At 51.8% G+C, this 27,484-nt stretch overlaps 1 protein-coding gene across 1 annotated transcript in view; it reads left to right on the top strand.

Moving 5' to 3' along the window:
* Positions 1-27,484, top strand: part of serpinf2b (serpin peptidase inhibitor, clade F (alpha-2 antiplasmin, pigment epithelium derived factor), member 2b) — a 75,813-nt gene that overhangs the window by 18,900 nt on the left and 29,429 nt on the right. Inside the window, exons 6-7 of the mRNA XM_048557349.1 lie at positions 10,463-10,605; positions 13,168-13,369. Of these exons, the coding sequence (XP_048413306.1) occupies positions 10,463-10,605; positions 13,168-13,369 (345 nt within the window). The remainder of the gene's footprint in view (positions 1-10,462; positions 10,606-13,167; positions 13,370-27,484) is intronic.

Here is a 27,484-nt window from a genome sequence, read left to right as displayed (position 1 = left end):
TGACCCTCACTGGGGTACAGTCCCACACACACTGTCTCTCACTTGGATACGGTTACACACACACTGACCCTCACTGGGGTACAGTCCCACACACACACTGACTCTCACTGGGGTACAGTCCCACACACACACTGACCCTCACTGGGGTACAGTCCCACACACACTGACTCTCACTGTGTACAGTCCCACTCACACTGTCTCTCACTGGGGAACAGTCCCCCACAGACACACTGACCCTCACTGGGGTACAGTCCCACACACAATGACTCTCACTGGGATTCGGTCCCACAGACAGTGACTCTCACTGGAGTACAGTCCCACTCACACTGACTGTCACTGGGGTACAGTCCCACACATAATGTCTCTAACTGGGATACAGTCCCACACACACTGACTCTCAATGGGATACGGTCCCACACACACTGACTCTCACTGGGGTACAGTCCCACAGACACTGACTCTCACTGGCGTACAGTCCCACACACAATGACTCTCACTGGGATTCGATCCCAGAAACACTGACTCTCAATGGGGTACAGTCCCACACTCACTGACTCCCACTGGGGTACACTCCCAAACACACTGACTCTCACTAGGGTACAGTCCCAAACACACTGACTCTCACTGGGGTACAGTCCCACACACACTGACTCTCAGTGGGGTACAGTCCCACTCACACTGACTCTCACTGGGGTACAATCCCACATACTCTGACCCTCACTGGGGTACAGTTCCACACACGGTACAGTCACACACACACACTGACCTTCACTGGGGTACAGTTCCACACACACTGCCTCTCACCGGGTTACAGTCCCACACTCAATGACTCTCACTGGGGTTCAGTCCCACACACACTGACTCTCACTTGGATACGGTCCCACACACACTGACTCTGACTGGGCTACAGCCCCACACACACATTGACCCTCACTGGGGCACAGCTCCGCACAAACTGTCTCTCACGGGGTTTCAGTCCCACTCACACTGACTCTCACTTGGCTACTGTCCCACACATGCACACTGACACTCACTGGGGTACAGTCCCACAGACACAGACTCTCACTGGGGTACAGTCCGACACACACACGGACCCTCACTGAGGTACAGTCCCACACACGCACTGACTCTCACTGGGTTACGGTCCCACACTCACTGACTTCACTGGGGTACAGTCCCACACACACGGACTCTCAATAGGATAAGGGCCCACACACACTGACTCTCACTGGGGTACAGTCCCGCACATACACTGACTCTCACTGGGGCTCCATTCACACATACACATTGACCCTCAGTGGGGTACAGCTCCACACACACTGTCTCTCACCGGGGTACAGTCCCACACACAATGACTCTCACGGGGGTCCAGCCCCACACACACACTGACCCTCACTGAGGTACAGTGCCCCACACACTGACTCTCACTGGGGTACAGTCCCACACACACTGACCCTCACTGGGGTACAGTTCCACACACACTGACCCTCGCTCTGGTACACTCCAACACACAAACACTGACTCTCACTGGGGGACAGTCCCACACTCACAGACTCTCACTGGGGTACAGTCCCACACACACACTGACCCTCACTGAGGTACAGTCCCACACACACTGACTCTCACTGGGGTACAGTCCCACTCACACTGACTCTCAGTGGGGTACAGTCCAATACACACTGCCTCTCACTTGGATACGGTCCCACACACAGTGACCCTCACTGAGGTACAGTCCCACACACACACTGACTCTCACTGGGGTACAGTCCCACAAATACTGACTCTCAGTGGGGTACAGTCGCACACACACTCACTGACCCTCACTGGGGTACAGCTCCCACACACACTGACCCTCACTGGGGTACAGTTCCACACACACTGCCTCTCACTGGGGTACAGTCCCACACTCACTGACACCCACAGGGGTACACTCCCAAACACACTGAATCTCGCTAGGGTACAGTCCCACACACACTCACTGTCACTGGAGTACAGTCCCACTCACACTGTCTCTCACTGGGGTACAGTCCCACACACAATGACTCTCACTGGGGAACATTCCCACACGCACTGACTCCCACTGGGGTACAGTCCCACACACACTGACCTTCACTGGGGTACAGTTCCACACACACTGACTCTTACTGGGGTACAGTCCCACTCACACTGACTCTCACTGGGTTACAGTCCCACACACACTGACTCTCACTGGGGTACAGTCCCACACACACAGACTCTCACTGGGGTACAATCCGACACACACACTGACTCTCACTGGGTTACGGTCCCACACTCACTGACTTCACTGGGGTACAGTCCCACACACACGAACTCTCAATAGGATAAGGGCCCACACACACTGACTCTTACTGGGGTAGAGTCCCGCACATACACTGACTCTCACTGGGGTCCAGTCACACATACACATTGACCCGCACTGGGGTACAGCTCCACACACACTGTCTCTCACCGGGGTACAGTCCCACACACACTGCCACTCACTGGGGAACACACACTGACTCTCACTGGGATACGGTCGCACACACAATGACTCTCACTGGGGTACAGTCCCAGACACACTGACACTCACTGGGGTACAGTTCCACACACACTGACCCTCGCTCTGGTACAGTCCCACACACACAGACTCTCACTGGGGTACAGTCCCACACACACACACTGACTCTCACTGGGGTACAGTCCCACACACACTGACTCTCACTGGGATATGGTCCCACACACACTGACTCTCACCGGGGTACATTCCCACAAACACTGACTCTCGCTGGGGTACAGTCCCACACACAATGACTCTCACTGGGGAACATTCCCACACGCACTGACTCCCACTGGGGTACAGTCCCACACACACTGACCTTCACTGGGGTACAGTTCCACACACACTGACTCTCACTGGGGTACAGTCCCACTCACACTGACTCTCACTGGGTTACAGTCCCACACACACTGACTCTCACTGGGGTACAGTCCCACACACACAGACTCTCACTGGGGTACAATCCGACACACACACTGACTCTCACTGGGTTACGGTCCCACACTCACTGACTTCACTGGGGTACAGTCCCACACACACGAACTCTCAATAGGATAAGGGCCCACACACACTGACTCTTACTGGGGTAGAGTCCCGCACATACACTGACTCTCACTGGGGTCCAGTCACACATACACATTGACCCGCACTGGGGTACAGCTCCACACACACTGTCTCTCACCGGGGTACAGTCCCACACACACTGCCACTCACTGGGGAACAGCTCCCACACACACTGACTCTCACTGGGATACGGTCGCACACACAATGACTCTCACTGGGGTACAGTCCCAGACACACTGACACTCACTGGGGTACAGTTCCACACACACTGACTCTCACTGGGGTACAGTCCCACACACACACTGACCCTCAGTGAGGTACAGTCCCACTCACACTGACTCTCACTGGGGTACAGTCCCACACACACACTGACTCTCACCGGGGTACAGTCCCACACTCACTGACTCTCACTGGGGTACAGTCCCACACGCATTGACTCTCAGTGGGGTACAGTCCCACACACATTGACCCTCACTGGGGTACAGTTCCACACACACTGACTCTCAATGGGATACGGTCCCACACACACTGACTCTCACTGGGGTACTGTCCCACTCACACTCACTGACTCTCACTGGGGTACAGTCCCACACACACTGACTCTCACTGGGATATGGTCCCACACACACTGACTCTCACCGGGGTACATTCCCACAAACACTGACTCTCGCTGGGGTACAGTCCCACACACAATGACTCTCACTGGGATTCGGTCCCAGAAACACTGACTCTCAATGGGGTACAGTCCTATTCACACTGACTCTCACTGTGGTACAGTCCCACACTCACTGACTACCACAGGGGTACACTCCCAAACACACTGAATCTCGCTAGGGTACATTCCCACACACACTCACTCTCACTGGGGTACAGTCCCACACACAATGACTCTCACTGGGGAACATTCCCACACGCACTGACTCCCACTGGGGTACAGTCCCACACACACTGACTCTCACTGGGGTACAGTCCCACTCACACTGACTCTCAGTGGGGTACAGTCCAATACATACTGCCTCTCACTTGGATACGGTCGCACACACTGTGACCCTCACTGGGGTACAGTCCCACACACACACTGACTCTCACTAAGGTACACTCCCAAACACACTGACTCTTACTGGGATACGGTCCCACACACACTGACTATCACCGGGGTATAGTCCCACACGCACTGACTCTCACTGGGGTACAGTCCCACATGCACTGACTCACAGTGGGGTACAGTCCCACACACACTGACCCTCACTGGGGTACAGTTCCACACACAATGTCTCTAACGGGGGTACAGTCCCACACACACTGACTCTCAATGGGATATGGTCCCACACACACTGACTCTCACTGGGGGACAGTCCCACACACACTCACTGACTCTCACTGGGGTACAGTCCCACACTCACTCTGACTCTCACTGGGGTACAGTCCCACACACACACTGACCCTCCCTTAGGTATAGTCCCACTCTCACTGACCCTCACTGGGGTACAGTCCCACACACACACTGACTCTCACTAAGGTACAGTCCCAAACACACTGACTCTCACTGGGATACGGTTCCACACACAATGACTCTCACTGGGGTACAGTCCCACACACACTGACTCTCACTGGGATACTGTACCACACACAGTGACTCTCACTGGGATACGGTCGCACACACACTCACTGACCCTCACTGGGGTACAGCTCCCACACACACTGACCCTCACTGGGGTACAGTTCCACACACACTGACTCTCACTGGGATACGGTCCCACACACACTGACTCTCACTGGGGTACATTCCCACACTCACTGACTCCCACTGGGGTACACTCCCAAACGCACTGACACTTACTGGGATACGGTCCCACACACACTGACTCTCACCGGGGTATAGTCCCACACTCACTGACTCTCACTGGGGTACAGTCCCACATGCACTGACTCTCAGTGGGGTACAGTCCCACACACACTGACCCTCACTGGGGTACAGTTCCACACACAATGTCTCTAACGGGGGTACAGTCCCACACACGCTGACTCTCAATGGGATACGCTCCCACACACACTCACTGACTCTCACTGGGGTACAGTCCCACACTCACTCTGACTCTCACTGGGGTACAGTCCCACACACACACTGACCCTCACTTAGGTATAGTCCCACTCACACTGACTCTCACTGGGGTACAGTCCCACACACACTGACTCTCACCGGGGTATCGTCCCACACTCACTGACTCTCACTGGGGTACAGTCCCACACACATTGACCCTCACTGGGGTACAGTCCCACACACACTGACTCTCAATGGGATACAGTCCCACACACACTGACTCTTACTGGGGTACAGTCCCACAAACATTGACTCTCACTGGGGTACAGTCCCACACACAATGACTCTCACTGGGATACGGTCCCACACACACTGACTCTCACCGGGGTATCGTCCCACACTCACTGACTCTCACTGGGGTACAGTCCCACATGCACTGACTCTCAGTGGAGTACAGTCCCACACACATTGACCCTCACTGGGGTACAGTCCCACACACACTGACTCTCAATGGGATACAGTCCCAAACACACTCACTGACTCTCACTGGGGTACAGTCCCACACTCACTCTGACTCTCACTGGGGTACAGTCCCACACACACACTGACCCTCACTTAGGTATAGTCCCACTCACACTGACTCTCACTGGGGTACAGTCCCACACACACACTGACTCTCACTGGGATACGGTCCCACACACACTGACTCTCACCGGGGTATCGTCCCACACTCACTGACTCTCAATGGGGTACAGTCCCACTCACACTGACCCTCACTGGGGTACACTCACAAACACACTGACTCTCACTGGGGTACAGTCCCACACACACTGACTCTCACTGGGGTACACTCACAAACACACTGACTCTCACTGGGGTACAGTCCCACACACACTGACTCTCACTGGGGTACAGTCCCACTCACACTGTCTCTCACTGGGGTACAGTCCCACATACACACACTGACCCTCACTGGGGTACAGCTCCCACACACACTGACCCTCACTGGGGTACAGTCCCACACACACTGACCCTCACTAGGGTACGGTCCCACACACACACTGACCCTCACTGGGGTACAGTCCCACTCACACTGACTCTCACTGGGTTACAGTCCCACACACACACTGACACTCACTGAGGTATAGTCCCACACACACTGACTCTCACTGGGGTACAATCCCACACACACTGACTGTCACTGAGATACGGTCCCACAGACACTGAAACTCACTGGGGTACAGTCCCACACACACTCACTGACTCTCACTGGGGTACAGTCCCACACTCACTCTGACTCTCACTGGGGTACAGTCCCACACTCACTCTGACTCTCACTGGGGTACAGTCCCACACACACTCACTGACTCTCACTGGGGTACAGTCCCACACACACTGACCCTCACTTAGGTATAGTCCCACTCACACTGACTCTCACTGGGGTACAGTCCCACACACACTGACTGTCACTGGGGTACGGTCCCACACACACTGACTCTCACTGGGGTACAGTCCCACACACACTGACTCTCACTGGGATACGGTCCCACACACAGTGACTCTCACTGGGGTACAGTCCCACACACACTGACTCTCACTGGGATACGGTCCCACACACAGTGACTCTCACTGGGGTACAGTCCCACACACACTCACTGACTCTCACTGGGGTACAGTCCCACACACACTGACCCTCACTTAGGTATAGTCCCACTCACACTGACTCTCACTGGGGTACAGTCCCACACACACTGACTCTCACTGGGGTACGGTCCCACACACACTGACTCTCACTGGGGTACAGTCCCACACACACTGACTCTCACTGGGATACGGTCCCACACACAGTGACTCTCACTGGGGTACAGTCCCACACACACTGACTCTCACTGGGATACGGTCCCACACACAGTGACTCTCACTGGGGTACAGTCCCACACTCTTTCCCTGGAGGGCGGATTTTGCTGAAGCCCCAGAGACTGGGCCTTGTAGAATTCCTGAATCATCTGGCACATGGAGATCATTCTACACGTCGCCCTCCTGCTGCCTCCTCAATAGGGGTGTCCAATTTGTCACAATTTTCCCGCATCCTCTGCCCTTTTCCAAAAAACTGCATCAAGCTGGAATTCTCAAGCCATATTGCAATGTTGTATTTCCTTCCACTGTCAGCTCGTCTGTTATCACCGGAGCTGTGCCAAAAGACTTTTCAGCTCCAAAGTTAAGAACTCTCTCTCTCTCTCTCCCCTTTCAGATGCTGAGTTTCTGCAGCATTTTGTGATTTCATTTCAGATTTCCAGCAGCTGCAGTGTTGAGGTTTCTGTGAGGCTGTCCAAGCGTCTCACTTTACTTTGTCTGGGCCTTCTGCTGATTCTGTACAACTTGCGTCTGTCTGATCTGCTCCAGTCCCTGGAATCACTTGGTCCACAGCCTTTGGGAAGTTTAGATTTCACTTTCATCTTCTCTGTCCCCAGGGAGTAATCCCTGTTTTCCCTGAACACACTGTCACAGAATTGTTACAGTGTACCATTCAGGAGACCATTCAGCCCATCACACCCGCACTGTCTCCTCAGATGTGTGTCATTACCTGGTGCCACTCTGCTGTTTTTACCAAATGTCCCTAAATACTGCTTTTATCCAAGTAACCATCCAATGTCCTCTTGAATGCCTGAATTGAATCAGCTTCTGCCACATTTCTAGGCATTGCATTCTATACCCTAACCACTTGATGTGAAAATGCTTTTTCTTGCATCGCCCTTGCTTCATTTGCACATCACTTTAAATTTATGCTCCCTTGGTTTTTTTTTACCTTTTGCAAACGGGAACCGCATCTCCCTATCTACTTTGCCAGCCACTGGTGACTTTAAAAAAACCTCCATCATGTCTCCTGTAGCTTCTCTTCGAGGACAACATTCCCAGTTTCTTCAGTCTATCCTCACTTCTGAATTTCCCTATCCTGGAACCATTTTTGTAAATTGCTGTTACATTGTCTCCAATGTACTTCCTACAATGTGGCATCCACAACTATACACCATATTCCAGCTAGATCTAACAGATGTCTTATACAAATTCAACATTACCTCCTTGCTCTTGTATGCTATGCCCTTGTTAATAAAGCTGAGTTCGCTGTATGTTACGTTAACTATTCCGTCCACCTGACCTGTCACCTTAAATGATCTGGTCAAATATACACCAAGGTCCCCCTGCTCCTGCACTCCATTTGCAACTGTATCTTCTACTTTGTATTGTTTTTCAATGTTCTGCCAAAGTGTATCACCTTCTGGTTGCCACATCACCAAAAGGATGTGGATGAGGAGAGGGTGCAGCAGAGGTTCATCAGGATGTTGCCTGGTATGGAGGGTGCTAGCAATGAAGAAAGGTTGAGTAGATTAGGCTTATTTACATTAGAAAGAGGGGGGACCTAACTGAGGCCTACAAAATCATGAGATGTATAGACAGGGTGACTAGCAAGAAGCTTTTTCCCCAGAGTGGGGGACTCAATTACTACAGGTCATGATTTCAAGGTGAAAGGGGAAAAGTTTAAGCGAGATATGCATGGAAAGTTCTTTACGCAGAGGGTGGTGGGTGCCTGGAACGCGTTGCCAGGGGAAGTAGTAGAGGTGGGCACAATAGCATCATTTAAAATGTATCTAGACAGATACATGAATGGGCAGGGAGCAAAGGGATACAAATCCTTGGAAAATAGGTGCCAGGTTTAAATAGAGGATCTGGATCAAGGCAGGTTTGGAGGGCCAAAGGGCCTGTTCCTGTGCTGTAATTTTGTTTGTTCTTTGCTCTTTGTTCTCGCTCCTCTACATTAAATCTCACCTGCCACCTATTTGCCACTCCTCCACCTTGTCGATGCCCTTTTGGAATTTCATGCTACCCTCCTCACAGTTTATAATTCTTCCAAGTTTAATGTCATGTACAAGCTTTGAAATTGTCCTGTGTACATCAAGAACTAGATCATTAATATATATCAGGAAATGCAAGGTTCCCAATGCGGAACTCCACTACAACTTCCCTACAGCCCAGAAAATATCTTTTGACTATTACTGTCTATTTCCTGTGACTCAGCCAATACTATGGCCCTGTCGCAACTCTTCCTTTTTATATCATGAGCTATAACTTTGTTCACGGAGGTGTAGTGCTGTCTCAAATGATCTCTGGCAACCCGTGTATACAATAATCAACAGTACTACCTTCATTGAGCCTTTCTGTTAGCTAGGCACTGATACCCCTTTGGAAATGCTGAATCTTTCTAATCAGCCACCTTTCTCCATGTAATCACTCAGTTCGTCCTGAATAATCATTTCTAGAATCTTCCCCATCATCAAACTTGAGCTGTCGGGCATTACTGGGAGTGTCCTTACAATGTATCTGAAACAAAACCGTGATGTTTACAATTCTCCAGATTTCGGGCACCTCCCCTCCGAGGCCGGGGGAGACCAGATTAGGCCAGTGTCCATGCAGTTTCCACTCTCACTTCCTTCAGATTCCGTGGACACACATGGTGCCGTCCTTCAGCCTTGTTAGCTTTAAATAGTCACAGTCCCTCCAACACTTACTCCTCATCAGTGCCCTGCCCAGGGACTGAGTCCCTTCCTCTGGTAACCTGAGCAGCTTCCTCTCTGCTAAAGCCAGATGCAACCTTTTCATTTAACACCTCAGCCATGCTCTCTGCGCCAGCTATAAATCCCTGTTTTGGTCTCTAACTGGCCCCCATTTTTCCCTGACATACTCCCCTACAATGTAACTGCTTACCAAAACCTTTGGTACACCCTTTTGTGTTGGCTGCCAGTCTTTTCTCAAAATCTCCCTTTGCTTCTTAAATATGATTGTTCACCTCCCCATGAGCCTTCCTGCTGGTTCTCTGTTGTGTTTTCAGTCTGACACTTGTCTTGAGTGTATTATCCTTACTTATTTTCTTTGTCATCCAGGGAGCTGTGGTTTTGTGTGTCCTATCTTCCCAGTTGTGATAACACATGAACCACCTGCTCTCTGGAGGGAGCCCATCATTCAGTGGCAGGTTGTTTGTTTGAGCCTCTTGTTCCAGTCTAACCTGCAGCTCCATCATCGTCCTACTGAAGGCCGCTCTCTGCCAATTGTCTTTCCTCACTGCACATTAACTCTTGTCATTCTCCACTATCACCCTGAACTCTACCTTATAATGATTGTTGTTTTCTAAATGTCCCCCGACTGACTTTTGATCCACTTATTCCATCTGACAGAGCATTGTTTCTTGTTGGCCTGGTGCTGAAAAATTCCACTGATGGCTTAATGTTTTATTCCCATACTCACAGGGTTATGGCAGGTACAGTTTGATCCTCTCGCAACCTCCAATGATGTTTTTTACAAGGAGGATGGGAATTCTGTCCAGGTTGCAATGATGCAGCATCCCAAATACCCACTCAGTAGTTTCCACGACGATGATCTGCAGATTGAGGTAAGTGCTGCTCGCTTTACATTTGTACCTCATTCAGCCATCGACCTCTGACCCTGTTGAATGGAATAGGGACTCTCCCCTGTTTCCGCTGTCCCTTGGTCCGACTCCAGGCACAACACTCCTCTCTCGTAGTTCCTCAGAGTTATTCCTTCTCTGGCTGGAGACCCTGTGACTGGTGAGGGCTCTGCTAATGCCAATCCCCTGCTGGCTTGGAGCTGGGATTCCAGCTGAGTCCATGTACAAAAGTCAGCAAAGATTCAGTCCAAGTGGCGCTAGCTGCCCTCACGGTGCAAATTATTGACAGACAGTAAAAGAAAAGTCTTGCATTTCTATTGCACATCTCTTGGCATCTTCACAGCATGATGCAGAGAGGCCATTTGGTCCATTGTTCCCATGGTGACTCTTTGGGAATGTGTTCCCCTCAGCTCTGTACAATTGTCCTACTAAATGTATTAATTGGAGAAGAAACAGGCTGGAACAGTTAAGTGCCCCCCACCTTCTGTTCCTGTTGTTTAACACTCCCCAGATGCCAGCCAATGAAGTGCACTTACTCTGCAGTGTCAGAAACATGGCAGTCAATTTGTAAACAGCAAGATCTCAAATTAGCAATGAGATAAACAATCAGGTCTTATGCTGCTTGGGATGTTGGGTCAGGGATAAGTACTTTCTCTTCCTTGGATGGTGACACGGGATCATTTACAGCCACGTTCCCCCAGTTCCACATGGATGGTGTCAGATAGGTTCTAGACACAGGTCTATGATGCAAATCCCAGAACCAGTGAGTCGGGCATTTGATTGTCTGAGACACAGAATTGAAGAATGGCACAGTCACCGAGAACTTTGTAGTGTTCTGTAACGCAACCAACCAGAGGGCTGTTGCTGGATAGGATTTCCTTAACTCAAAGGATTCTTGGTATGTTTCAGTCTTACACTCTGTCTCTCACTGCTTCAAAACACGACATTATATGTGACAGCTCTGAAACCAAAGCAGCACTTAATCTTTAAACTGCCTCAGTGATAGCAGCCCGACTTCCAATTCCATTTCTAGCCCAATAAGAAACAACAAATATCAGAGGAATTCGCTGATTGACACTCTGTTCTGAAGAAGGGTCACCGAACCTGAAATGTTAACTCTGCTTTCTCTCCACAGATGCTGCCTGACCTGCTGGGTTTCTCCAGGAGTTTCTGATTTTTCGCTGACTTAGACAATAGCTGTGTCAGCTCTGTTAGTCCCTCTAACAACGGGGAGAGTGCAGGGAAGTGGAGTTGAAATGCCCATCAGCCGTGATTTAAATGGCAGAGTGGACTTGATGGGCCGAATGGCCTTACTTCCACTCCTATGTCTTATGGTCTTATGGTCTTAGAACAAACTGCAGAAGTTGCCTTAAGGTTCCTGAATGGGAAAGCAGAATGAGACTGAGGTGTGTCTTTGGTTTAGCCTGAGTCTGGTGATCGTGATCAGGCCTGGAGCAGTGATTTAAAGTTACTGCCTGTCCAGAATTATCCTGGAGTCTCAGCTAATTAAAGGTTCATCCACAGGGCCTGATTGTAAACAGACCAAAGGGGAAAATCACTGAGCAACAGTTTGACAGTTTCATCAGCTTTGATGAAACTTGTTTGTTCATTGCTGATTGATTGCAGGTTGGAACAAAGTCTAAAATTGGTTTGTGGTCAGAGGTCATTGATAAAATCTCCAGGATAAGTCCGAGTACAGTTAGTAAACTAGAACTAATCAGAATTCTGCCAAAATGTCGGGGCATTGGCCGAGGTGGGATTCCTGATTCCTGATTCCAGCTGCTACCCAGTGATTTCATTTGTTATTGATGATGGAGTGCAGCTGGAAGCTGATAAAACCTATCAGGAATTTTTTAGAATACAATCCTTACAGTGTGGAAACAGGCCATTCAGACCAACATGCCCACACTGACTCTCCAAAGAGCATCCTACCCAGACACACCCCATCCCTGTAACCCTGCATTTCCCAGGGCTAATCCACCCACCCTACACATCCCTGGACACTATGGGGCAATTTACCTAATCTTCCCTAAATTGCACCTCTTCGGACTGTGGGAGGAAACCCACGCAGACACAGGGAGAATGTGCAAACTCCACACAGACAGTCGCCGGAGACGGGAATTGAGCCCAGGTCCCGGGTGCTGTGAGGCTGCAGTGCTAACCCACTGAGCTATCCAGGGACAGGCTAGAATGTGGAGACAACTCCTACTGATATGTTCAATAGGAAATCAGACAGGTACCCGAGAGAAAAGGGAATAGAAAGATTCATTCAAAGATTGTGATGGGGGAGATAACAATCAGAGGAGACTCATGTGAAGTGTAAACACCTGGATGAAGTATTTGGGCCAAGGAGACTGTGTCTCTGTTGTACATTCAATGTGACTCTGTCGAACCTGCAAACAGCAACAGGGACAGGATCATTCCGTGCACTTCTTCAAAGGAGAGGTCAAACTGGAATGAAGGGTTTGGGAGTGGGGACTGCAGCTGAAATTGGAGGCTGGTATGTGTTCTCTCGAGTCTGCATGGTTTATATTGTTGTTCCTGTAGGTTGCTAGATTATCCTTCAAACAAAACATGAGCTTTATTGTTGTGAAACCGATGGGGAATTGGAAACTCGACAACATTGTGCCCAAACTGAACATCACAGATCTATTGGCCCGGATTTTCAAGGCTCGTCCAATGCCAGTCAAGATCCCAAAACTCAACATCAACTTTGACGTTGAACTAAACCAAGCCTTGAAGAAACTTGGTAGGTCATTCTTTCCCCACATTCACCCCATTCCCCACTTTTACCCCGTTCCCTACTTTCACCCCAATCCCCACTTTCACCTCATTCCCCAACTTCACCCCAATCCCCACTTTCATCCCAATCCCCACTTTCACCCCAATCCCCACTCTCACCCCAATCCCCAACTTCATCCCAATCCCCACTTTCACCTCATTCCCCAACTTCACCCCAATCCCCACTCTCACCCCAATCCCCACGTTCACCCCAATCCCCACTCTCACCCCAATCCCCAACTTCATCCCAATCCCCACTTTCACCTCATTCCCCAACTTCACCCCAATCCCCACTTTCACCCCAATCCCCACTTTCACCCCAATCCCCACTTTCACCCCAATCCCCAACTTCATCCCAATCCCCACTTTCACCTCATTCCCCAACTTCACCCCAATCCCCACTCTCACCCCAATCCCCAACTTCATCCCAATCCCCACTTTCACCTCATTCCCCAACTTCACCCCAATCCCCACTCTCACCCCAATCCCCACTCTCACCCCAATCCCCACTCTCACCCCAATCCCCACTCTCACCTCATTCCCCACTCTCACCCCAATCCCCACTCTCACCCCAATCCCCACTCTCACCTCATTCCCCACTCTCACCCCAATCCCCACTCTCACCTCATTCCCATTGCTTTGCAAACATTCTTGCATCATGTGTTACTCACTTACACACTAACACTTCTAATTGGTCACAATCATCACTCCCATGACAAGATTAATTACAGCAACAACTCAGAAACTTTCTCCCCATTGGTCAGGAGAGGCTGTGAGAGGGCGGGTGTGAGAGGGTGGGTGTGAGAGGGCAGGGGTGTGAGAGGGCGGGTGTGAGAGGGCGGGCGTGAGAGGGCGGGCGTGAGAGGGCGGGCGTGAGAGGGCGGGCGTGAGAGGGCGGGCGTGAGAGGGCGGGCGTGAGAGGGCGGGCGTGAGAGGGCGGGCGTGAGAGGGCGGGCTTGAGAGGGCAGGGGTGTGAGAGGGCGGGCGTGAGAGGGCGGGCGTGAGAGGGCGGGCGTGAGAGGGCGGGCGTGAGAGGGCGGGCGTGAGAGGGCGGGCTTGAGAGGGCAGGGGTGAGAGGGCAGGGGTGTGAGAGGGCGGGTGTGAGAGGGTGGGTGTGCGAGGGCGGGTGTGAGAGTGTGGGAGTGTGAGTGGGGGTGTCGGTGGCCGGGAGTGAGAGGGCGGGTGTGAGAGGCGGGTGTGAGATGGCAGTGTGAGAGGACGGGTGTGAGAGGCGGGTGTGAGAGGGTAGTGTGAGAGGGTGGGTGGGAGAGGGTGAGTTTGAGAGGGCAGGGGTGAGAGGGTGGGAGTGAGAGTGTGGGTTTGAGAGGGCAGCTGTGAGAGGGTGGGTGTGAGAGTGTGGGAGTGTGAGTGGGGGTGTCAGGGGGCGGGAGTGAGAGGGCGGGAGTGAGTGCGGGTGTGAGAGGCGGTAGTGAGAGGGTGGGTGTGAGAGGGCGGGTGTGAGAGGCGGGTGTGAGAGCGCAGTGTGAGAGGGTGGGTGTGAGAGGGGGGGACTGAGAGAGCAGGTGTGAGAGGGCGGGTGTGAGAGGGCGGTGTGAGAGTGTGGGTGTGAGAGGGCGGGAGGGAGAGGGCGAGTGTGAGAGGGCAGTGTGAGAGGGCAGGAGTGAGAGGGCGGGTGTGAGAGTGTGGATGTGAGAGTGTGGGAGTGTGAGTGGGGGTGCCAGGGAGCGGGTGTGAGAGGCCAGGAGTGAGAAGGTGGGTGTGAAAGGGCGGCTGTGAGAGGGTGGAAGTGAGAGAGCGGGTGTGAGAGGGCAGGAGTGAGAGGGCGGGTGTGACAGTGTGGATGTGAGGGCGTATATGAGAGGGTGGGTGTGAGAGTGTGTGAGTGAGAAGGGTGTGTGAGAGGGTGTGTGTGTGGTGTGTGTGAGAGGGCGTGTGTGTGCAGTGTGTGTGAGAGGGCATGTGTGTGCAGTGTGTGTGAGAGGGTGGGTGTCAGAGTGTGAGTGTGAGAGGGTGTGTGAGAGGGTGTGTGTGAGAGGGCGTGTGTGTGCGGTGTGTGTGAGAGGGTGAGTGTGAGAGGGTGGGTGTGTGTACGTCAGAGAGAGCGTGTTTATAAATGTGTGCATGGGTTTGTGAGCTTGTGTGAGTGTGAATGTTTTAAATCTTGTAAACGTGTGTGAGTGACTGTGTATATGAGTGGAAGTGTGCATGTTTGTGTGTATATGTGTGAGTGAGTGTGAGAGTCTGTGTGGGACAGCAGGGTGAGTGAGTGTGAGAGTGAGTGTGAGTGAGTGTGAGAGTCTGTGTGGGACAGCAGGGTGAGTGAGTGTGTGAGTGAGTGTGAGAGTCAGTGTGGGACAGCAGGGTGAGTGAGTGTGTGAGTGAGTGTGAGAGTCTGTGTGGGACAGAAGGGTGAGTGAGTGTGTGAGTGAGTGTGAGTGAGTGTGAGAGTCTGTGTGGGACAGCAGGGTGAGTGAGTGTGAGAGTGAGTGTGAGTGAGTGTGAAAGTCTGTGTGGGACAGCAGGGTGAGTGAGTGTGTGAGTGAGTGTGAGAGTCTGTGTGGGACAGCAGGGTGAGTGAGTGTGTGAGTGAGTGTGAGAGTCTGTGTGGGACAGAAGGGTGAGTGAGTGTGTGAGTGAGTGTGAGTGAGTGTGAGAGTCTGTGTGGGACAGCAGGGTGAGTGAGTGTGTGAGTGAGTGTGAGAGTCTGTGTGGGACAGCAGGGTGAGTGAGTGTGTGAGTGAGTGTGAGAGTCTGTGTGGGACAGAAGGGTGAGTGAGTGTGTGAGTGAGTGTGAGAGTCTGTGTGCGACAGAAGGGTGAGTGAGTGTGTGAGTGAGTGTGAGAGTCTGTGTGGGACAGAAGGGTGAGTGAGTGAGTGTGAGAGTCTGTGTGGGACAGCAGGGTGAGTGAGTGTGTGAGTGAGTGTGAGAGTCTGTGTGGGACAGAAGGGTGAGTGAGTGTGTGAGTGAGTGTGAGTGAGTGTGAGAGTCTGTGTGGGACAGCAGGGTGAGAGAGTGTGTGAGTGAGTGTGAGAGTCTGTGTGGGACAGCAGGGTGAGTGAGTGTGTGAGTGAGTGTGAGAGTCTGTGTGGGACAGAAGGGTGAGTGAGTGTGTGTGTGAGTGTGAGTGAGTGTGAGAGTCTGTGTGGGAGAGCAGGGTGAGTGAGTGTGAGAGTCTGTGTGGGACAGAACGGTGAGTGAGTGTGTGAGTGAGTGTGAGTGAGTGTGAGAGTCTGTGTGGGACAGCACGGTGAGTGAGTGTGTGAGTGAGTGTGAGACAGAAGGGTGAGTGAGTGTGTGTGTGAGTGTGAGAGTCTGTGTGGGACAGAAGGGTGAGTGAGTGTGTGTGAGTGTGAGAGTCTGTGTGGGATAGAAGAGTGAGTGAGTGTGTGAGTGAGTGTGAGAGTCTGTGTGGGACAGAAGGGTGAGTGAGTGTGTGAGTGAGTGTGTGTCAGTGTGAGAGTCTGTGTGGGACAGCAGGGTGAGTGAGTGTGTGAGTGTGAGAGTCTGTGTGGGACAGAAGGGTGAATGAATGTGTGAGTTAGTGTGAGAGTCTGTGTGGGACAGAAGGGTGAGTGAGTGTGTGAGTGAGTGTGTGTGAGTGTGAGACTCTGTGTGGCACAGAAGGGTGAGTGAGTGTGTGTGAGTGTGAGAGTCTGTGTGGGACAGAAGGGTGAGTGAGTGTGTGAGTGAGTGTGTGTGAGTGTGAGAGTCTGTGTGGGACAGAAGGGTGAGTGAGTGTGTGAGTGAGTGTGTGTGAGTGTGAGAGTCTGTGTGAGACAGCAGGGTGAGGGAGTGTGTGTGAGTGTGAGAGTCTGTGTGGGACAGCAGGGTGAATGAATGTGTGAGTGAGTGTGTGTGAGTGTGAGAGTCTGTGTGGGACAGAAGGGTGAGTGAGTGTGTGAGTGAGTGTGTGTGAATGTGAGAGTCTGTGTGGGACAGAAGGGTGAGTGAGTGTGTGAGTGAGTGTGTGTGAGTGTGTGAGTCTGTGTGGGACAGAAGGGTGAGTGAGTGTGTGAGTGAGTATGTGTGAGTGTGAGAGTCTGTGTGGGACAGAAGGGTGAGTGAGTGTGAGAGTGAGTGTGTGTGAGTGTGAGAGTCTGTGTGGGACAGAAGGGTGAGTGAGTGTGAGAGTGAGTGTGTGTGAGTGTGTGAGTGAGTGTGGGACAGAAGGGTGAGTGAGTGTGTGAGTGAGTATGTGTGAGTGTGAGAGTCTGTGTGGGACAGAAGGGTGAGTGAGTGTGTCTGAGTGTGAGAGTCTGTGTGGGACAGAAGAGTGAGTGAGTGTGTGAGTGAGTGTGAGAGTCTGTGTGGGACAGAAGGGTGAGTGAGTGTGTGAGTGAGTGTGTGTCAGTGTGAGAGTCTGTGTGGGACAGCAGGGTGAGTGAGTGTGTGAGTGAGTGTGAGTGAGTGTGAGAGTCTGTGTGGGACAGCAGGGTGAGTGAGTGTGTGAGTGAGTGTGTGTGAGTGTGAGAGTCTGTGTGGGACAGAAGGGTGAATGAATGTGTGAGTGAGTGTGTGTGAGTGTGAGAGTCTGTGTGGGACAGAAGGGTGAGTGAGTGTGTGTGAGTGTGTGAGTCTGTGTGGGACAGAAGGGTGAGTGAGTGTGTGAGTGAGTATGTGTGAGTGTGAGAGTCTGTGTGGGACAGAAGGGTGAGTGAGTGTGTGAGTGAGTGTGTGTGAGTGTGAGAGTCAGTGTGGGAGAGAAGGATGAGTGAGTGTGTGAGTGTGAGAGTCTGTGTGGGACAGCAGGGTGAGTGAGTGAGTGGGTGTGAGTGTGAGAGTCTGTGTGGGACAGAAGGGTGAGTGAGTGTGTGAGTGTGAGAGTCTGTGTAGGACAGAAGGGTGAGTGAGAGTGTGAGTGAGTGTGTGTAAGTGTGAGAGTCTGTGTGAGACAGCAGGGTGAGTGAGTGTGTGTGAGTGTGAGAGTCTGTGTGGGACAGCAGGGTGAATGAATGTGTGAGTGAGTGTGTGTGAGTGTGAGAGTCTGTGTAAGACAGAAGGGTGAGTGAGTGTGTGAGTGAGTGTGTGTGAATGTGAGAGTCTGTGTGGGACAGAAGGGTGAGTGAGTGTGTGAGTGAGTGTGTGTGAGTGTGTGAGTCTTTGTGGGACAGAAGGGTGAGTGAGTGTGTGAGTGAGTATGTGTGAGTGTGAGAGTCTGTGTGGGACAGCAGGGTGAATGAATGTGTGAGTGAGTGTGTGTGAGTGTGAGAGTCTGTGTAAGACAGAAGGGTGAGTGAGTGTGTGAGTGAGTGTGTGTGAATGTGAGAGTCTGTGTGGGACAGAAGGGTGAGTGAGTGTGTGAGTGAGTGTGTATGAGTGTGTGAGTCTGTGTGGGACAGAAGGGTGAGTGAGTGTGTGAGTGAGTATGTGTGAGTGTGAGAGTCTGTGTGGGACAGAAGGGTGAGTGAGAGTGAGTGTGTGTGAGTGTGTGAGTCTGTGTGGGAGAGAAGGGTGAGTGAGTGTGTGAGTGAGTATGTGTGAGTGTGAGAGTCTGTGTGGGACAGAAGGGTGAGTGAGTGTGAGAGTGAGTGTGTGTGAGTGTGTGAGTGAGTGTGGGACAGAAGGGTGAGTGAGTGTGTGAGTGAGTATGTGTGAGTGTGAGAGTCTGTGTGGGACAGAAGGGTGAGTGAGTGTGTGAGTGAGTGTGAGAGTCTGTGTGGACAGAAGGGTGAGTGAGTGTGTGAGTGAGTGTGTGTCAGTGTGAGAGTCTGTGTGGGACAGCAGGGTGAGTGAGTGTGTGAGTGAGTGTGAGTGAGTGTGAGAGTCTGTGTGGGACAGCAGGGTGAGTGAGTGTGTGAGAGAGTGTGTGTGGGTGTGAGAGTCTGTGTGGGACAGAAGGGTGAATGAATGTGTGAGTGAGTGTGTGTGAGTGTGAGAGTCTGTGTGGGACAGAAGGGTGAGTGAGTGTGTGAGTGAGTGTGTGTGAGTGTGAGAGTCTGTGTGGGACAGAAGGGTGAGTGAGTGTGTGTGAGTGTGAGAGTCTGTGTGGGACAGAAGAGTGAGTGAGTGTGTGAGTGTGAGAGTCTGTGTGGGACAGCAGGGTGAGTGAGTGTGTGTGTGTGAGAGTATGTTTGGGACAGCAGGGTGAATGAATGTGTGAGTGAGTGTGTGTGAGTGTGAGAGTCTGTGTGGGACAGAAGGGTGAGTGAGTATGTGAGTGAGTGTGTGTGAATGTGAGAGTCTGTGTGGGACAGAAGGGTGAGTGAGTGTGTGAGTGAGTGTGTGTGAGTGTGTGAGTCTGTGTGGGACAGAAGGGTGAGTGAGTGTGTGAGTGAGTGTGTGTGAGTGTGAGAGTCTGTGTGGGACAGAAGGGTGAGTGAGTGTGTGTGAGTGTGAGAGTCTGTGTGGGACAGAAGGGTGAGTGAGTGTGTGAGTGTGAGAGTCTGTGTGGGACAGAAGGATGAGTGAGTGTGTGAGTGTGAGAGTCTGTGTGAGACAGCAGGGTGAGTGAGTGTGTGTGTGTGAGAGTATGTTTGGGACAGCAGGGTGAATGAATGTGTGAGTGAGTGTGTGTGAGTGTGAGAGTCTGTGTGGGACAGAAGGGTGAGTGAGTATGTGAGTGAGTGTGTGTGAATGTGAGAGTCTGTGTGGGACAGAAGGGTGAGTGAGTGTGTGAGTGAGTGTGTGTGAGTGTGTGAGTCTGTGTGGGACAGAAGGGTGAGTGAGTGTGTGAGTGAGTATGTGTGAGTGTGAGAGTCTGTGTGGGACAGAAGGGTGAGTGATTGAGTGTGTGTGAGTGTGAGAGTCTGTGTGGGACAGAAGAGTGAGTGAGTGTGTGAGTGAGTGTGAGAGTCTGTGTTGGACAGAAGGGTGAGTGAGAGTGTGAGTGAGTGTGTGTCAGTGTGAGAGTCTGTGTGGGACAACAGGGTGAGTGAGTGTGTGAGTGAGTGTGAGTGAGTGTGAGAGTCTGTGTGGGACAGCAGGGTGAGTGAGTGTGTGAGTGAGTGTGTGTGAGTGTGAGAGTCTGTGTGGGACAGAAGGGTGAATGAATGTGTGAGTGAGTGTGTGTGAGTGTGAGAGTCTGTGTGGGACAGAAGGGTGAGTGAGTGTGTGAGTGAGTGTGTGTGAATGTGAGAGTCTGTGTGGGACAGAAGGGTGAGTGAGTGTGTGAGTGAGTGTGTGTGAGTGTGTGAGTCTGTGTGGGACAGAAGGGTGAGTGAGTGTGTGAGTGAGTATGTGTGAGTGTGAGAGTCTGTGTGGGACAGAAGGGTGAGTGAGTGTGAGAGTGAGTGTGTGTGAGTGTGAGAGTCTGTGTGGGACAGAAGGGTGAGTGAGTGTGAGAGTGAGTGTGTGTGAGTGTGTGAGTGAGTGTGGGACAGAAGGGTGAGTGAGTGTGTGAGTGAGTATGTGTGAGTGTGAGAGTCTGTGTGGGACAGAAGGGTGAGTGAGTGTGTCTGAGTGTGAGAGTCTGTGTGGGACAGAAGAGTGAGTGAGTGTGTGAGTGAGTGTGAGAGTCTGTGTGGGACAGAAGGGTGAGTGAGTGTGTGAGTGAGTGTGTGTCAGTGTGAGAGTCTGTGTGGGACAGCAGGGTGAGTGAGTGTGTGAGTGAGTGTGAGTGAGTGTGAGAGTCTGTGTGGGACAGCAGGGTGAGTGAGTGTGTGAGTGAGTGTGTGTGAGTGTGAGAGTCTGTGTGGGACAGAAGGGTGAATGAATGTGTGAGTGAGTGTGTGTGAGTGTGAGAGTCTGTGTGGGACAGAAGGGTGAGTGAGTGTGTGTGAGTGTGTGAGTCTGTGTGGGACAGAAGGGTGAGTGAGTGTGTGAGTGAGTATGTGTGAGTGTGAGAGTCTGTGTGGGACAGAAGGGTGAGTGAGTGTGTGAGTGAGTGTGTGTGAGTGTGAGAGTCAGTGTGGGAGAGAAGGATGAGTGAGTGTGTGAGTGTGAGAGTCTGTGTGGGACAGCAGGGTGAGTGAGTGAGTGGGTGTGAGTGTGAGAGTCTGTGTGGGACAGAAGGGTGAGTGAGTGTGTGAGTGTGAGAGTCTGTGTAGGACAGAAGGGTGAGTGAGAGTGTGAGTGAGTGTGTGTAAGTGTGAGAGTCTGTGTGAGACAGCAGGGTGAGTGAGTGTGTGTGAGTGTGAGAGTCTGTGTGGGACAGCAGGGTGAATGAATGTGTGAGTGAGTGTGTGTGAGTGTGAGAGTCTGTGTAAGACAGAAGGGTGAGTGAGTGTGTGAGTGAGTGTGTGTGAATGTGAGAGTCTGTGTGGGACAGAAGGGTGAGTGAGTGTGTGAGTGAGTGTGTGTGAGTGTGTGAGTCTTTGTGGGACAGAAGGGTGAGTGAGTGTGTGAGTGAGTATGTGTGAGTGTGAGAGTCTGTGTGGGACAGCAGGGTGAATGAATGTGTGAGTGAGTGTGTGTGAGTGTGAGAGTCTGTGTAAGACAGAAGGGTGAGTGAGTGTGTGAGTGAGTGTGTGTGAATGTGAGAGTCTGTGTGGGACAGAAGGGTGAGTGAGTGTGTGAGTGAGTGTGTATGAGTGTGTGAGTCTGTGTGGGACAGAAGGGTGAGTGAGTGTGTGAGTGAGTATGTGTGAGTGTGAGAGTCTGTGTGGGACAGAAGGGTGAGTGAGAGTGAGTGTGTGTGAGTGTGTGAGTCTGTGTGGGACAGAAGGGTGAGTGAGTGTGTGAGTGAGTATGTGTGAGTGTGAGAGTCTGTGTGGGACAGAAGGGTGAGTGAGTGTGAGAGTGAGTGTGTGTGAGTGTGTGAGTGAGTGTGGGACAGAAGGGTGAGTGAGTGTGTGAGTGAGTATGTGTGAGTGTGAGAGTCTGTGTGGGACAGAAGGGTGAGTGAGTGTGTGAGTGAGTGTGAGAGTCTGTGTGGGACAGAAGGGTGAGTGAGTGTGTGAGTGAGTGTGTGTCAGTGTGAGAGTCTGTGTGGGACAGCAGGGTGAGTGAGTGTGTGAGTGAGTGTGAGTGAGTGTGAGAGTCTGTGTGGGACAGCAGGGTGAGTGAGTGTGTGATAGAGTGTGTGTGGGTGTGAGAGTCTGTGTGGGACAGAAGGGTGAATGAATGTGTGAGTGAGTGTGTGTGAGTGTGAGAGTCTGTGTGGGACAGAAGGGTGAGTGAGTGTGTGAGTGAGTGTGTGTGAGTGTGAGAGTCTGTGTGGGACAGAAGGGTGAGTGAGTGTGTGTGAGTGTGAGAGTCTGTGTGGGACAGAAGAGTGAGTGAGTGTGTGAGTGAGTGTGAGAGTCTGTGTGGGACAGAAGGGTGAGTGAGTGTGTGAGTGAGTGTGTGTCAGTGTGACAGTCTGTGTGGGACAGCAGGGTGAGTGAGTGTGTGAGTGAGTGTGTGTGAGTGTGTGAGTCTGTGTGGGACAGAAGGGTGAATGAATGTGTGAGTGAGTGTGAGAGTCTGTGTGGGACAGAAGGGTGAATGAATGTGTGAGTGAGTGTGTGTGAGTGTGAGAGTCTGTGTGGGACAGAAGGGTGAGTGAGTATGTGAGTGAGTGTGTGTGAGTGTGAGAGTCTGTGTGGGACAGAAGGGTGAGTGAGTGTGTGAGTGTGAGAGTCTGTGTGGGACAGAAGGGTGAGTGAGTGTGTGAGTGTGAGAGTCTGTGTGGGACAGCAGGGTGAGTGAGTGTGTGTGTGTGAGAGTATGTTTGGGACAGCAGGGTGAATGAATGTGTGAGTGAGTGCGTGTGAGTGTGAGAGTCTGTGTGGGACAGAAGGGTGAGTGAGTATGTGAGTGAGTGTGTGTGAATGTGAGAGTCTGTGTGGGACAGAAGGGTGAGTGAGTGTGTGAGTGAGTGTGTGTGAGTGTGTGAGTCTGTGTGGGACAGAAGGGTGAGTGAGTGTGTGAGTGAGTGTGTGTGAGTGTGAGAGTCTGTGTGGGACAGAAGGGTGAGTGAGTGTGTGTGAGTGTGAGAGTCTGTGTGGGACAGAAGGGTGAGTGAGTGTGTGAGTGTGAGAGTCTGTGTGGGACAGAAGGATGAGTGAGTGTGTGAGTGTGAGAGTCTGTGTGAGACAGCAGGGTGAGTGAGTGTGTGTGTGTGAGAGTATGTTTGGGACAGCAGGGTGAATGAATGTGTGAGTGAGTGTGTGTGAGTGTGAGAGTCTGTGTGGGACAGAAGGGTGAGTGAGTATGTGAGTGAGTGTGTGTGAATGTGAGAGTCTGTGTGGGACAGAAGGGTGAGTGAGTGTGTGAGTGAGTGTGTGTGAGTGTGTGAGTCTGTGTGGGACAGAAGGGTGAGTGAGTGTGTGAGTGAGTATGTGTGAGTGTGAGAGTCTGTGTGGGACAGAAGGGTGAGTGATTGAGTGTGTGTGAGTGTGAGAGTCTGTGTGGGACAGAAGAGTGAGTGAGTGTGTGAGTGAGTGTGAGAGTCTGTGTTGGACAGAAGGGTGAGTGAGAGTGTGAGTCAGTGTGTGTCAGTGTGAGAGTCTGTGTGGGACAACAGGGTGAGTGAGTGTGTGAGTGAGTGTGAGTGAGTGTGAGAGTCTGTGTGGGACAGCAGGGTGAGTGAGTGTGTGAGTGAGTGTGTGTGAGTGTGAGAGTCTGTGTGGGACAGAAGGGTGAATGAATGTGTGAGTGAGTGTGTGTGAGTGTGAGAGTCTGTGTGGGACAGAAGGGTGAGTGAGTGTGTGAGTGAGTGTGTGTGAATGTGAGAGTCTGTGTGGGACAGAAGGGTGAGTGAGTGTGTGAGTGAGTGTGTGTGAGTGTGTGAGTCTGTGTGGGACAGAAGGGTGAGTGAGTGTGTGAGTGAGTATGTGTGAGTGTGAGAGTCTGTGTGGGACAGAAGGGTGAGTGAGTGTGAGAGTGAGTGTGTGTGAGTGTGAGAGTCTGTGTGGGACAGAAGGGTGAGTGAGTGTGAGAGTGAGTGTGTGTGAGTGTGTGAGTGAGTGTGGGACAGAAGGGTGAGTGAGTGTGTGAGTGAGTATGTGTGAGTGTGAGAGTCTGTGTGGGACAGAAGGGTGAGTGAGTGTGTCTGAGTGTGAGAGTCTGTGTGGGACAGAAGAGTGAGTGAGTGTGTGAGTGAGTGTGAGAGTCTGTGTGGGACAGAAGGGTGAGTGAGTGTGTGAGTGAGTGTGTGTCAGTGTGAGAGTCTGTGTGGGACAGCAGGGTGAGTGAGTGTGTGAGTGAGTGTGAGTGAGTGTGAGAGTCTGTGTGGGACAGCAGGGTGAGTGAGTGTGTGAGTGAGTGTGTGTGAGTGTGAGAGTCTGTGTGGGACAGAAGGGTGAATGAATGTGTGAGTGAGTGTGTGTGAGTGTGAGAGTCTGTGTGGGACAGAAGGGTGAGTGAGTGTGTGTGAGTGTGTGAGTCTGTGTGGGACAGAAGGGTGAGTGAGTGTGTGAGTGAGTATGTGTGAGTGTGAGAGTCTGTGTGGGACAGAAGGGTGAGTGAGTGTGTGAGTGAGTGTGTGTGAGTGTGAGAGTCAGTGTGGGAGAGAAGGATGAGTGAGTGTGTGAGTGTGAGAGTCTGTGTGGGACAGCAGGGTGAGTGAGTGAGTGGGTGTGAGTGTGAGAGTCTGTGTGGGACAGAAGGGTGAGTGAGTGTGTGAGTGTGAGAGTCTGTGTAGGACAGAAGGGTGAGTGAGAGTGTGAGTGAGTGTGTGTAAGTGTGAGAGTCTGTGTGAGACAGCAGGGTGAGTGAGTGTGTGTGAGTGTGAGAGTCTGTGTGGGACAGCAGGGTGAATGAATGTGTGAGTGAGTGTGTGTGAGTGTGAGAGTCTGTGTAAGACAGAAGGGTGAGTGAGTGTGTGAGTGAGTGTGTGTGAATGTGAGAGTCTGTGTGGGACAGAAGGGTGAGTGAGTGTGTGAGTGAGTGTGTGTGAGTGTGTGAGTCTTTGTGGGACAGAAGGGTGAGTGAGTGTGTGAGTGAGTATGTGTGAGTGTGAGAGTCTGTGTGGGACAGCAGGGTGAATGAATGTGTGAGTGAGTGTGTGTGAGTGTGAGAGTCTGTGTAAGACAGAAGGGTGAGTGAGTGTGTGAGTGAGTGTGTGTGAATGTGAGAGTCTGTGTGGGACAGAAGGGTGAGTGAGTGTGTGAGTGAGTATGTGTGAGTGTGAGAGTCTGTGTGGGACAGAAGGGTGAGTGAGAGTGAGTGTGTGTGAGTGTGTGAGTCTGTGTGGGACAGAAGGGTGAGTGAGTGTGTGAGTGAGTATGTGTGAGTGTGAGAGTCTGTGTGGGAGAGAAGGGTGAGTGAGTGTGTGAGTGAGTATGTGTGAGTGTGAGAGTCTGTGTGGGACAGAAGGGTGAGTGATTGAGTGTGTGTGAGTGTGAGAGTCTGTGTGGGACAGAAGAGTGAGTGAGTGTGTGAGTGAGTGTGAGAGTCTGTGTTGGACAGAAGGGTGAGTGAGAGTGTGAGTGAGTGTGTGTCAGTGTGAGAGTCTGTGTGGGACAACAGGGTGAGTGAGTGTGTGAGTGAGTGTGAGTGAGTGTGAGAGTCTGTGTGGGACAGCAGGGTGAGTGAGTGTGTGAGTGAGTGTGTGTGAGTGTGAGAGTCTGTGTGGGACAGAAGGGTGAATGAATGTGTGAGTGAGTGTGTGTGAGTGTGAGAGTCTGTGTGGGACAGAAGGGTGAGTGAGTGTGTGAGTGAGTGTGTGTGAATGTGAGAGTCTGTGTGGGACAGAAGGGTGAGTGAGTGTGTGAGTGAGTGTGTGTGAGTGTGTGAGTCTGTGTGGGACAGAAGGGTGAGTGAGTGTGTGAGTGAGTATGTGTGAGTGTGAGAGTCTGTGTGGGACAGAAGGGTGAGTGAGTGTGAGAGTGAGTGTGTGTGAGTGTGAGAGTCTGTGTGGGACAGAAGGGTGAGTGAGTGTGAGAGTGAGTGTGTGTGAGTGTGTGAGTGAGTGTGGGACAGAAGGGTGAGTGAGTGTGTGAGTGAGTATGTGTGAGTGTGAGAGTCTGTGTGGGACAGAAGGGTGAGTGAGTGTGTCTGAGTGTGAGAGTCTGTGTGGGACAGAAGAGTGAGTGAGTGTGTGAGTGAGTGTGAGAGTCTGTGTGGGACAGAAGGGTGAGTGAGTGTGTGAGTGAGTGTGTGTCAGTGTGAGAGTCTGTGTGGGACAGCAGGGTGAGTGAGTGTGTGAGTGAGTGTGAGTGAGTGTGAGAGTCTGTGTGGGACAGCAGGGTGAGTGAGTGTGTGAGTGAGTGTGTGTGAGTGTGAGAGTCTGTGTGGGACAGAAGGGTGAATGAATGTGTGAGTGAGTGTGTGTGAGTGTGAGAGTCTGTGTGGGACAGAAGGGTGAGTGAGTGTGTGTGAGTGTGTGAGTCTGTGTGGGACAGAAGGGTGAGTGAGTGTGTGAGTGAGTATGTGTGAGTGTGAGAGTCTGTGTGGGACAGAAGGGTGAGTGAGTGTGTGAGTGAGTGTGTGTGAGTGTGAGAGTCAGTGTGGGAGAGAAGGATGAGTGAGTGTGTGAGTGTGAGAGTCTGTGTGGGACAGCAGGGTGAGTGAGTGAGTGGGTGTGAGTGTGAGAGTCTGTGTGGGACAGAAGGGTGAGTGAGTGTGTGAGTGTGAGAGTCTGTGTAGGACAGAAGGGTGAGTGAGAGTGTGAGTGAGTGTGTGTAAGTGTGAGAGTCTGTGTGAGACAGCAGGGTGAGTGAGTGTGTGTGAGTGTGAGAGTCTGTGTGGGACAGCAGGGTGAATGAATGTGTGAGTGAGTGTGTGTGAGTGTGAGAGTCTGTGTAAGACAGAAGGGTGAGTGAGTGTGTGAGTGAGTGTGTGTGAATGTGAGAGTCTGTGTGGGACAGAAGGGTGAGTGAGTGTGTGAGTGAGTGTGTGTGAGTGTGTGAGTCTTTGTGGGACAGAAGGGTGAGTGAGTGTGTGAGTGAGTATGTGTGAGTGTGAGAGTCTGTGTGGGACAGCAGGGTGAATGAATGTGTGAGTGAGTGTGTGTGAGTGTGAGAGTCTGTGTAAGACAGAAGGGTGAGTGAGTGTGTGAGTGAGTGTGTGTGAATGTGAGAGTCTGTGTGGGACAGAAGGGTGAGTGAGTGTGTGAGTGAGTGTGTATGAGTGTGTGAGTCTGTGTGGGACAGAAGGGTGAGTGAGTGTGTGAGTGAGTATGTGTGAGTGTGAGAGTCTGTGTGGGACAGAAGGGTGAGTGAGAGTGAGTGTGTGTGAGTGTGTGAGTCTGTGTGGGACAGAAGGGTGAGTGAGTGTGTGAGTGAGTATGTGTGAGTGTGAGAGTCTGTGTGGGACAGA

Source organism: Stegostoma tigrinum, chromosome 27, assembly GCF_030684315.1.
Source record: "Stegostoma tigrinum isolate sSteTig4 chromosome 27, sSteTig4.hap1, whole genome shotgun sequence".
Classification (NCBI taxonomy): Eukaryota; Metazoa; Chordata; class Chondrichthyes; order Orectolobiformes; family Stegostomatidae; genus Stegostoma; species Stegostoma tigrinum.
This window is presented reverse-complemented; position numbering and strand designations above follow the sequence as displayed.